The sequence below is a fragment of the Henningerozyma blattae genome, chromosome 7 (genome assembly GCF_000315915.1).
Source record: "Henningerozyma blattae CBS 6284 chromosome 7, complete genome".
Taxonomy (NCBI): domain Eukaryota; kingdom Fungi; phylum Ascomycota; class Saccharomycetes; order Saccharomycetales; family Saccharomycetaceae; genus Henningerozyma; species Henningerozyma blattae.
In genome coordinates this window covers 414,695-426,846 of record NC_020191.1, presented here as the reverse complement: position 1 = coordinate 426,846, position 12,152 = coordinate 414,695, and the positions used below count along the sequence as shown (strand labels likewise).

The 12,152-nt window shown below is 32.4% G+C and overlaps 6 protein-coding genes and 1 non-coding gene across 7 annotated transcripts; 1 reads left to right on the top strand and 6 right to left on the bottom strand.

The window, feature by feature from the left end:
* Nucleotides 1-217: 217 nt before the first annotated feature.
* TBLA0Gtrna3L lies at nt 218-300 on the bottom strand. The gene has a single exon. It is a non-coding gene; the product is annotated as a tRNA-Leu (tRNA).
* A 918-nt stretch (nt 301-1,218) lies between these two features.
* On the bottom strand, nt 1,219-4,344 carry GCV2 (glycine decarboxylase subunit P; the record flags this gene model as incomplete). Its single annotated transcript, XM_004181577.1, has 1 exon — nt 1,219-4,344. One exon carries the CDS (start codon nt 4,342-4,344, stop codon nt 1,219-1,221), a length of 3,126 nt encoding a protein of 1,041 aa, XP_004181625.1.
* Nucleotides 4,345-5,035: 691 nt separating this feature from the next.
* Nucleotides 5,036-5,776, top strand: MRPS17 (mitochondrial 37S ribosomal protein uS17m; the record flags this gene model as incomplete). The annotated part of the gene is made up of 1 exon (XM_004181576.1): nt 5,036-5,776. One exon carries the CDS (start codon nt 5,036-5,038, stop codon nt 5,774-5,776), a length of 741 nt encoding a protein of 246 aa, XP_004181624.1.
* Nucleotides 5,777-6,082: 306 nt separating this feature from the next.
* Nucleotides 6,083-6,871, bottom strand: RBD2 (putative rhomboid protease RBD2; the record flags this gene model as incomplete). Its single annotated transcript, XM_004181575.1, has 1 exon — nt 6,083-6,871. One exon carries the CDS (start codon nt 6,869-6,871, stop codon nt 6,083-6,085), a length of 789 nt encoding a protein of 262 aa, XP_004181623.1.
* A 509-nt stretch (nt 6,872-7,380) lies between these two features.
* HUT1 (UDP-galactose transporter HUT1) lies at nt 7,381-8,409 on the bottom strand (the record flags this gene model as incomplete). Its single annotated transcript, XM_004181574.1, has 1 exon — nt 7,381-8,409. One exon carries the CDS (start codon nt 8,407-8,409, stop codon nt 7,381-7,383), a length of 1,029 nt encoding a protein of 342 aa, XP_004181622.1.
* Nucleotides 8,410-8,583: 174 nt separating this feature from the next.
* On the bottom strand, nt 8,584-9,489 carry CIN2 (GTPase-activating protein CIN2; the record flags this gene model as incomplete). The annotated part of the gene is made up of 2 exons (XM_004181573.1): nt 8,584-9,374; nt 9,453-9,489. 2 exons carry the CDS (start codon nt 9,487-9,489, stop codon nt 8,584-8,586), a joined length of 828 nt encoding a protein of 275 aa, XP_004181621.1.
* Nucleotides 9,490-9,711: 222 nt separating this feature from the next.
* On the bottom strand, nt 9,712-11,841 carry TBLA0G01570 (uncharacterized protein; the record flags this gene model as incomplete). The annotated part of the gene is made up of 1 exon (XM_004181572.1): nt 9,712-11,841. One exon carries the CDS (start codon nt 11,839-11,841, stop codon nt 9,712-9,714), a length of 2,130 nt encoding a protein of 709 aa, XP_004181620.1.
* Between the last annotated feature and the right edge of the window lie 311 nt (nt 11,842-12,152).

Here is a 12,152-nt window from a genome sequence, read left to right as displayed (position 1 = left end):
ATTTGTTCACTATATACTTCCATCTTTTGTATTTCGTCCTTTTTGTTTTCTGGTTCTTTACCTTAACTCTCTAGTTTATTCTTTTAGCTTTAGATTCTTAAATAGAATTTATGTTCATGATTCACTTACTTGTTAATCAACATGTTCATTCCGTTATCACGTGATCCTAATTTATACAAGTGACTAAAAAACTCACACTACGTGACATTTAAAAAAATGAAGGATGCGAGGTTCGAACTCGCGCGGACACCGTCCAACAGATCTTAAGTCTGCCGCCTTAGACCACTCGGCCAACCCTCCTATTAACTGTTGTTTTCGTTGTAGTAGTCACAGGATAATACTAATAATACTAATAGGGCTTAGGGTTTACACAAACCTGAACTATTCTTGAGTTATTGGACTTTACACTAATAGCTAAAGTACCCCTTGTACTTAAATAATAACTTGTTTTTTTCTAACTATAAAATTAATATGAATCTACTGGGATTCAAGAGCCTCTATAGATACATATAGCATTGCATACTATATGTAAAGGGCCAAGCGGATATTTAACCAGTAATTGTAATACATCCTGAAAAATACCTGACCTCTTTGCTAACCAAACCTCGAAGATACATCCTAATCTTATCAATAACGTATTACAACAGTTTTTTTCATAAAAGAAGGAAATAGATGCTAAAATCGACAGAGGAGGAAATTATTTATCGGCCAAAGATAAGACTATGCTAAGAAGACTACTGGATTCTAAGAGGGTTAACCATTAAGTTTATTTTTTATTTATATAACTTGCCCTGGTCTACTTACGTACTTTATAGAATTATGAATTATTCCATAAGATACGTTCTACATACAGAAAAAAGTAAATGAGCTTTAGTCATGAATGCTTTTTATTCCTTAAAGGACATTACCCTTGAATTAATAAATAGAAGAAAGCTGATACATCTTCTCCATAAGATAGTATTTATATCTGATGGGGAACTAAACTATTCGAGATGGTGTTGTCAGAGACGATCAACATGAAAGAGTTTGTGATATTTAATTACAAAAAAAGTTATTCGTTTCCCTTTTTGAAATTAAATAAAGTACTATTACAATTTACAGGATATACTTTCCTGCATAGAATTTTCTAATGTTGATATAATTTTTGAATATTTTACATAATTCTATATATAGAATTTCAAAAGATGCTAATTAGCGAAACGTGAATTTGTAACTTCATTATTTTGAAACATAATCTTCCACATTGCCACAAGTACATATTAGATTCATGTCACCATAAGTATCATCTAAACGAGCAACAACTGGCCAGAATTTATTATATTTCAAATATGCAACAGGATACCCAGCCCTTTCTCTTGTATATCCTCTACTGTCCCAATCATTACTGGTGATGAAGTCTTCGATTGAATGTGGTGCATTCTTTAAGATGCCTTCACCCAACGTGCCAGCAATGATTTCATCAATTTCTCCTTTAATACTAATCATACTCTCAATAAATCTATCCAATTCTTCGATATTTTCACTTTCAGTTGGCTCTACCATTAATGTATCGTGAACTGGGAAAGCTAATGTTGGAGCATGGAAACCATAATCTTGTAATCTCTTGGCAATATCAATAGCTTCAATACCTAATTTTTTAATACTTCTTAAATCAATAATAAATTCATGTGCGCAATGTTTCTCAGTACCTTTACTCACAAATAAAATTTCATAATAATCTTTCAATTTATACATCAGATAATTAGCGTTTAACATTGCGATTATACTGGAATATGGCAGACCTTTATTACCCATCATTTTTATATAGGTGTACGAAATTGGAATAACTAATGCATTACCATAAGCAGCTGAAGAAACTGCATCAATTGATTTTTCAGTACCTATATCTGAAAGCATTTCCATAACATCATGCTTTGGTAAGTATGGTTTTAAGTGTTCTTTAACGCAAATTGGTGCACCCGCTGGACCACCACCACCATGTGGAATTGCGAATGTTTTATGACAATTCAAATGACAAACGTCAGCACCTAAATCACCTGGAGAAGTTAAACCTACTTGTGCATTCATATTAGCACCATCTAAATAAACTTGACCTCCATTTGCATGAACAATTTCAATAGCCTCCTTAACACCAGCTTCATACATACCATAAGTAGAAGGATAAGTAATCATTATTGAAGCTAATTCATTTTTATATTTTTCTGCCTTTCCCTTTAAATCAACTAAATCTAAAGTACCATCTTCCAAACAGTTTATTGGTACCACTTTTAAACCTGACATAGCAGACGATGCAGGATTAGTACCATGTGCTGAAACTGGGATTAAACAAACGTTTCTATGTCCTTCGCCAATATCTTCTAAATATTGTCTAATTACTCTTAGACCTGAATATTCACCTGATGCACCAGAGTTTGGTTGTAAAGAAACACCAGCAAACCCAGTAATGTCAACTAAATCTTTTTCAAAAGATTGTATCATTTCTTTATAACCATCAACTTGATCAATTGGTTGAAATGGGTGAATATTGGCAAATTGTGGCCAAGTCATCGGAATCATTTCTGTAGTGGCGTTTAATTTCATAGTACAAGAACCCAATGGAATCATTGAGTTTGCCAATGATAAATCACGAGACTGTAAGCGATGCATGTATCTTAACATTGCGGTTTCACTATGATATTTATTAAAAACATCTTGCTGTAATATAACGTTTGAACGTTTGAGCTGAGTTGGATATTGGGATAATTTTTGATCTTTAGGAATTACAAATTTAGTATCCTTGGAGGTCGAGAATAAAGAGATTAATTTATTAACATCATCTAATGTAGTTGTTTCATCAAATGAAATAGAAACAGTATCCGAATTGATTTTACATAAATTCATATTGTAATCTTCTAAAGCTATTTTTAATAAGTCATCACTTGTAATATTTGAATTTATTTTAATTGTCAAAGTATCAAACCAAGTGTTATTAACCAAAGTACAATTTGTCATATCAGATTTAATAAATTCTCCCAGTAAAGAGGTAAATCCATATATTCTTTCTGCTATATTTTTCAACCCTTGTGGACCATGGTAAACAGCATACATAGCAGCAACGTTAGCCAAAAGAGCCTGCGCAGTACAAATATTAGAGGTTGCTTTATCACGTTTAATATGTTGTTCTCTTGTTTGTAAGGCTAATCTCAAAGCTGGATTTCCAAGACGATCTTTTGATTTACCTACAATTCTACCGGGTATCTTTCTACTTAGCTTTTCGATAACGGCAAAGAAGGCAGCATGAGGACCACCGTACCCCATTGGAACACCAAATCTTTGAGAAGACCCCAAAACAATATCAGCACCACATTCAGAAGGTGGTTTGGTGAGAACTAACCCCATTAAATCTGAAGCTACTGATAATAGTGATCCTACAGAATGAACAGCCTCTGAAAGCTCTGACATAGTTTCACATGGAATGACAGTACCATCACTACCAAATTGTTGGATCAAACAACCAGCAACCTTTTTATCTTTCAAGATTTCTTTTGCCTTGGAAACATCAGAACAATCGATTTCAATCAATTCAATATTGAAAGGTTTGGCTCTTGTACGCAGTACACTTTTTGTTTGTTCGAATAAATTCTTATCGATAGCATATTTAGTCTTTTTCTTTTTAGATAAATGAAATGATAATAACATTGCCTCTGAAGCAGCAGTCCCTTCATCTAACAATGATGCATTAGCAATTGGTAAACCGGTCAATTCTGTGATGACAGTTTGGAAGTTCAAAAGAGACTCTAGTCTCCCTTGAGAAATTTCTGGTTGATATGGAGTATAGGAAGTATACCATTCTGGTGATTCTAATATATTTCTTAAAATAACTGGAGGAGTTATGGTACCGTAATAACCCTTACCGATTAGATTTTGAACTTTATAATTATTCTTGTTTGCTATTTTTTCTAGATTTTTTAGCATTTCGGTCTCAGTAAACCCATAGGTTGGTGATTCAAGCTTTAGTTGTCTTCTAGCCAGGATTTTGGGTGGAACAATAGCTTTGACAAATTCTTCTAAATCAGTATACCCCATAGTTTTCAACATAGTTGCTACATTATCTGGGTTTGGGCCTAAATGACGTCTTTGGAAAGTATCTAGAGGTCTGCTTAAATCTGAAGGGTCTGAATAGTAAACTTTTTTATACTCTGCAGATGATACATTCGTCCGGGCTATTTGAGATGGAATTGGAGTAGTATAAAACGATCTGATACTAGATTGACTTAAATTTGGATTCAGATATCTTTGACTGGTGGTTGTGACTGAAGAGATGACTCTTAAGGATGAAGTCATCGATTTGGGTGTAACCCGCATTATGGCTGGGGCTCTAGCGAGAAGCATTCTCTTATTAACGATTGTGGAGTAATGGTATTTTACTGACGTTTCCCTTAAGAAAGCTTAAAGAAAGAAAAAAAGAAGACTGAAAGATATTGTTATAAATATATAAAATATATATGTATAAATAGCAACCACAAATGTGAGTTAAGATTACTTGATCACCACGACAAATATCATTGGTTTTGAATAGGTTTAAATACTACAAATGTTAACCCCATGCAGAAGTCAAATATAGCAAGTTTCCAGGAACAGAAGTCAGCAACACGCGTCTCTGTAGGGGAAAAAGATTCCGTACATCACAGGCATTGACTCCAAAGCAATTCTGCTTATCGCAGATAAACATTTGGATAAGCAATTTATTAGAAATAATAAAACAAGATTTTTATTAATGTGTTGATATGTAATGTTTTGAATAATAATTTGTACTGAGAGTTAGGACAAGAGGGAAAATAAACTCTTTATTTTATTGTATAAGAAAATAAATAACTAAATATCTGTCGGCCCACGTGATCGTTTTTATAATTTCAAATTCTTAGCTTTTAATTGATATAGAAAAAAGGACCTAGTGGTAATTAGTAGTGATAAGACTATTTCCATTTGATAAGGTTATGAGAGATAGTAGATACAACACATACCATTGACATTCGATAAAAGGGAATTTTAAAAAATGGCACGTCAAAATTTTATTGGGTTTGTGGTTTCACAAGGTAAAATGATGAAAACTGTCAAAGTTCGTGTGGAAACAAAAGTCTTCAATAAACGAATTAACAAAGATTTGCTACACAGAAAAGATTACCTTGTCCATGATGAAGGCGAGATATCCCGTGAAGGGGATCTGGTTCGTATTGAATCAACAAGACCTCTTTCCAAGAAGAAATTTTTCGCCATTGCTGAGATTATTAGAAATAAAGGTCAACAATTTGCATTGTATGAAGAAGTGGCAAAGAAAAATGTACTTCTAGAAGAGAGTCAAAAGGCTAAAGAGTTTCTTGACAGACGTTCTACTAGAGAAAGTAATAAGGATTCTGCATTGCTGTCTGATATTCGTATTATACAAAACGCGTTATCTAAAACTCCTGAAGAGCAATCACAAGATAAACAATTATTAGAAGTTAAAGAGAAATATGGCATCACTGATTTTACTCCAGAAGTGGCTACTAGTTTGTTGAACTTAGATATAATGAAAATGGAAGATGAATTGACTAAACAAAGAAATAATATTCAACAAGTACAAACTTTGATCAACACTTTAATGGCAGACGAGAGAAAAGGATCAGAATATTTATTGAAGCATGGTGTTAAGGATCCTCATCTATTAAAGAAGAATATCAAAAAAAATATAATAAGGAAATATGCGTTACAAGATTTAGAGGCAGGTTCTCAAGAGCTAATACATCCACCAATATAAAAAGTCTATTTTATACTTGTATATATAAAGGAATCAGTTGATTATCTGTAGGTACCGTAAATAATGCATACTCATGATATACTTAATAGAAATCACGATTCTTAGTGTAATTTAATTTTGAATAAATCACTCAAAATTTGATTTATAAGTGCTTTTTATTTTCTTTTGCATAATTCAGAAAGCATCTACTTAAATATATAACTAAAGAAAAAGAATTGAATAACGTAAGTGTATGAATACCAAAGAATATTTTTTTCTAAAAAAAGGGGATTACAATCAACAGGTAAGAATTGACATCAAAGCCTATTAAGCAGTACCTAAGACAGTTCCTTCTGTGTTATGTAAAGGCAATCCATTTTCCGAATCATCGACAAATGAAATATAATCAGAATCTCTATTCATGGATTCTTCTTTATGATATGTCACAAAGGATGGAATTAAATCAATTGGCTTGGATAACCAACCTTCAATCTTAATTAGAATCCAAGATGGTGGTGCAATTTTCGATACCCAGTTTTCTTTCCAGCCCATGAAGTAACCAAATATCATTCCAAATAAATGACCCCAGAAACTAGAACCCGGAACAAAGATAGCAATTAATGCCAATGTGACAATAGGACCAATCAAAGTAGGGAACGAATATTGAGTTCCAAACAATCTTTGTCTTGGCCTAACACTAGCTTCTTTAACTGCGAAATAAGCGAAAAAGGTAAACCCCCAACCGCTAGCACCAAGAACAGATACTTCCGGGTATAGGAATCGACCTGCTACACAATACATGACACCACATACTACTGCACTGATATTCAACAATACACCAGTATACAGAGTCCCATGAGTAGTTTCAAAAATGTTCAATAATGGAATCAAAGCCAAAATATTGAAAATAATATGCGTGATAGACATATGGCCTAAAGGATAACTGGAAAGTCTACCAATATCAAAAGTGAACAACGACTCTGGTTGCATAGATAGCTTTTGGTTAATAGGATACATCTGATTAATTCCAAATAGCAACAATAGAAAGATAGCTAGTCCAACTGACAGGACCGCTGGCTGTTCCCCTGTTGGAGAGAAAAATCTCTTTAAATTCATAATTTCACTGTTTAGGATGAGTGCAAAAAAGTTCTAGATTGAGAGTGGTAAAGTATATAATATTCTTCTAGTACTGTGGTCTTACGTGGTTTATTATATCATATCTTGTAATTTGATATTTTTTTATCTGTGTTTTCGAGATCCAGATCCCTTCGAATACGGCTGTTACTAATAATATTTCTTCTAACAGCGACAGCGCAAAACCGGCGAAATTTGCCGATTCTAAAGGCCTGTTTTGTAATTTTTCGGTATTTAAGTGATGCCAGGTGCCATATTATATAAGAAGCAATGACGACTCAAATGATAATATAAAAAACACAATTAAAGACATAAATAAATTATAACTTATTTTTCTCATAATTTCTAACTCAAATTAATTGGTGTTAAAGTTGATAAACCTATTATTAAAAAGTATTATATCTATATATAAATTTCAAATTTATGCTTCAATGTCAAAAAAATGAAAAAGAAATGCAAAAAATACTAACATATACATAACTATGGTAAAACTACCTATTCTTTTTAGCCCTGTTAACTGCTAATGCCTTTTTCTTAGTATATGCTTCCCAGGATATTCCTCCAAATACAATTAGGATTCCTAACCATTGAATTGGTGCAACATTCTTACCAAATGCAACGATACTTAAAAGCATAGACATCATCTTTCTTGTGACAGTAATCATAACTAAAATCACAGAACCAAATTGTTCTAAAGTATAGAAAATAAAGCATTGACCCATAGCACCGCATATTGCGTAGGTTAGTAGGTACTGATATAGTTTAGTCTCATGAGTAAGCATGTAAACAGCAGTCGACCATTGTTTTCTATCATATATCATTAAATAAAGCGAATTCCAAATTAAAATAAAAAAATTCAATGCGAACATCATATGCGAACCTGTAATTATCTTGTGTGAATTTTCTTTATCGTTTAAACATTTCTTGCTAGCTTTCATCATCTTATCTTGAGTTGCATTAGTTAGCCCATCCATTAAAAGACTGCTCCCTAATAGAATATAACCTAATAATTCTCTGGGAGTTCCTCTAGTATTAAAGCCAGAAGATGGCTTTTTAACATCACTGACTGTAAAGATTGTGACACCAATAGTAATTAATAGTGCAACAGTTTTTTTCTGAGCAGAGATTGGTGTACGGTATAGTAACAAATGAACGATTAGTACAGGGATGATTTTACAAGATTTAGCTAACATATATGTTAGATAATCCACATATTGTAATGAATATTGAGCTAATGGGGCCGAAGTACTTTGTGTTAAGGAGATTAAAGCCATTTCCTTCTTATAATCTCTAATTAATTGATAGGGCCTATATTTATGATTTTTGCTACGTAGATACAAGTATCCTACTGTCATCGCCACTATTGATTGGACAATTGCAATAAAATTTGGAGCTTGGAATTTAAGTTCTGTTGCTGGCCATCTTTTAGTTGTTAATGGTTCTTGAATTAAAGCCCATGTTAAAAAACTAACGTATATACCAATGGTACATATTATTAAGGTTGAAGTATTTGGGCTCATTTATTGGAAACTGTTGTTTACAATAATGCTAATGCTTGCTAAATATTGATTCGTCAAATAATATTTATGTATTTTAATGTTAGTGTTTTTCAACGTAACAATTTCGCGTAGCAATCGAAATCAAGTTTAAAAAAAATACAAAATCAATTAAATTAATAAATATGTGTATAGAGATTATTGAATTATATATCTTTTCTTTAATTTCTCAATATCCCAATTCTCGATTTCAAATTCCTCGAAATCATAATTTTTAAATGCTAAATCATCAATACTTAAACCTAAATTATTAAAATCTTTGACATCTAAATGTCCTTCAGTATCATTATGAAATACACAATTTTTACAATCTTCTATGATTATAGTTTGTTTATCATTACTCTTAAAATATATTTTACATCCAATTAAATTGTGCAGCCGAAGTTGGGTTCGATTTTTTGATGATAATTCAAGTAAGATAATACATTCTTTGCAATCATTGAAAAAGATACTACCTGACTCAAAGAGGATGTCTCTTGAATAAATTATTGATTTTTTAATGTTAGAGAATGTTATAGAGCCTGTTGGTTTTTTTGAATAGTTAGAATCCACCATAATAGTACAGTATTCTAAATTAGATACAGTTGCAAGTTTATTATCCATCCTTATAGTTTGTCTTGCCAAAATATTTGTATTATTAGCTTCATTAAATACCTTATCAGACGAATCTTGTATTTCAGTCTGGATTGCATCTTTATTTCTATTTCTATTAAATTGAAATTTCTTGGGTTTATTTAACGTAGAATTATTTGTATTATTTCTTGAATATAACTTAGTAGTTAATTTATTTATAGTATGAGAATACCTTTCAACATCATATTTCGAGATCTCTTCCACTTTTTGATTCAATTTTATTTGGATATTTGTTATCTTCTCTTTTAAATCCTCGCAACTGTTTGGATCAGCCGTTTCTAATTCTGCATTAATTACTGTGAGAAAAATTATATTGAATTTATATGATTAGTAAAATTGTCTATTTTAATATCAATATATTCTAAGAAACATACACTCTATTTGACGATCAATATCTTCTAAATATTCCATCACTTTTGGTTCATATAAGCTTTGAATTGTCGGGCTGGAAGAAATATTAAAGCTTTAGTTAGTTTTTTTTAATCCATAATTCATAATTTTTTTATAGTTTTAATTACACACGAAGGAAATTTATGAATTTCAACGATTTTTATATAGAATTTATATGAGTAAATAAAAATAGTGGTTGATTAAGCAAGAGAAGAGATAAATAAATTACAAAAATTAATCTTCCTAATCAACTTCTTCCATTTCGGTGTCAGCTGGGGCAGCGTCAGCTGGAGCTTCGGATGAAACTTCTGGGATATCTTCAACTTCTTCATCTTCATCAATATTTAAACCTAATGAGATTAATCTGTTGATTCTTGTAGCAAATGAGGCTGGTTCTTCTAAGGAGAAACCAGAGGTTAATAAGGCGGTATCGTATAATAAAGTAGTTAAGTCTTTTACGGTTCTATCTTGAGCACCACCTTCTTCAACTCTCTTTTTCAACTCCTTAATAATGGCAGATTTTGGAGAGATTTCGAAAATCTTCTTGGATGACATGTAAGAAGACATGGAAGAATCTTTTAGAGCTTGAGCCTTCATGATTCTTTCCATATTAGCAGACCAACCAAATTGACCAGTTCTAATGGCAGCTGGTGATTCTAATAATTTATAAGAAACAACAACTTTTTCAACTTGTTCACCCAAGATTTCCTTCAAAGCCTTGGTCAAAGGTTCGTAATCCTTGATTTCTTGTTCTCTTTCGGCTTTTTCTTCGTCAGTTTCTTCTAATTCGAAATCTTTGGTAATATCAACTAAAGTTTTACCTTCAAATTCCTTTAATTGTGTGAAAGCATATTCATCAATTGGATCAACTAAGAATAAAACTTCAAAGTTTTTGGCCTTTAGGGCATCCAAGAATGGAGATTTTTCGACAGCTTTCATGGATTCACCAGTAATGAAGTAAATGTTCTTTTGATGTTCTGGCATTCTAGTAACGTAATCAGTTAAAGAAGTCAATTCGTCAACGGACTTAGTAGAGTTGTAACGTAAAAGTTTAGCCAAAGCATTTCTATTTTGGGTATCTTCGTGAACACCTAATTTAATGTTCTTACCAAAGGCCTTGTAGAATTTATCGAATTGTTCAGAATCTTCGGCGATTTCATTGAAGGATTCAATCAATTTTTTGACGATATTCTTTCTGATGACCTTCATGATCTTATTTTGTTGTAACATTTCTCTTGATAAGTTTAATGGTAAATCTTCAGAATCCACAACACCCTTGACGAAACTTAACCATTCTGGAATTAAATCTTCAGCTTCATCAGTAATAAACACACGACGGACATATAATTTAATGTTGTGCTTCTTCTTCTTGTTTTCGAATAAGTCAAATGGAGCTCTGCTTGGAATAAATAAGATAGCTCTGAATTCTAATTGACCTTCAACAGAGAAGTGCTTAACGAATAATGGATCTTCCCAATCGTTGGAGATTGATTTGTAGAAAGCGTTGTATTCTTCTTTCTTAATTTCAGATGGGTTTCTAGTCCATAATGGTTTGGTTTTGTTTAATTCTTCTAATTCTTTAACTTCTTCTTTAATTTTCTTGGTTTCTGGCTTCTTTTCTTCTTCTTCTTCATCAACTTCTTCTAATTTAGGTTTTTTGTCATCTTCTTCTTTGTCATCTTCTTCTTTGTCATCTTCTTTCTTTTCTTCTTCAGTAACTGGAACTTCTTTTTCAACTTCCTTGGTGACTAATAATTGAATTGGATAGGAAACAAATTCGGAATGTCTCTTAACAACTTCTTTGATTCTTTTTTCTTCCAAGTATTCTAATTGATCTTCTTTCAAGAATAATCTTAAGATGGTACCTCTACCAATCTTTTCATTAACAGTATCTTCAGTAACGGTGAAAGAACCACCAGCATTGGATTCCCAAATATATTGTTCATCTTCGTTGTTTTTGGAGATGACTTGAACTCTATCAGCAACCAAGAATAAGGAGTAGAAACCAACACCGAATTGACCAATCATAGAGACATCGGCACCAGCAGTCAAAGCTTCCATAAAAGCCTTGGTACCAGACTTGGCAATAGTACCCAAGTTGTTAATTAAATCGGCTTTGGTCATACCGATACCAGAATCTCTTATTTCCAAAACCTTATCTTCTGGTCTTGGAGTGATTCTGATGAATAATTCTGGTTCACTTTCCAATTCTTTTGGGTTGGATAAAGCTTGGTATCTAATCTTATCTAAGGCATCAGAAGCATTGGAAATCAATTCTCTCAAGAAAATTTCTTTATTGGAATAGACAGTGTTAATGATCAAACTCATTAACTGAGTGATTTCAGCTTGGAATTCAAAAGTTTCAGAAGACATCTTTAGTGTTGGTTGCTAGGGGACTAGTCTGACGACTTGATTGGGGAGTCTATAAGGTTAAGAGTAATTGAGGTACTCTGAATGACAATATCTCTTGTAGATTTGCCACCGTTTATATAGTTTTTCTTACTAGTATCGGCTCTGGGCGGTTGATGAGAAAATTCGCCGAAAATCTTGTTGCTTGGAATTTTGATTTTCAAAACGTTTAGCCCGTTTTTATTTTTCCAGAAAGTTCTTTTGTATTCTTCGGAATTACCCAAACAGGGAGTAATGAATTAACGTACAGAAAAGGTGATCTTGATTACTAAACC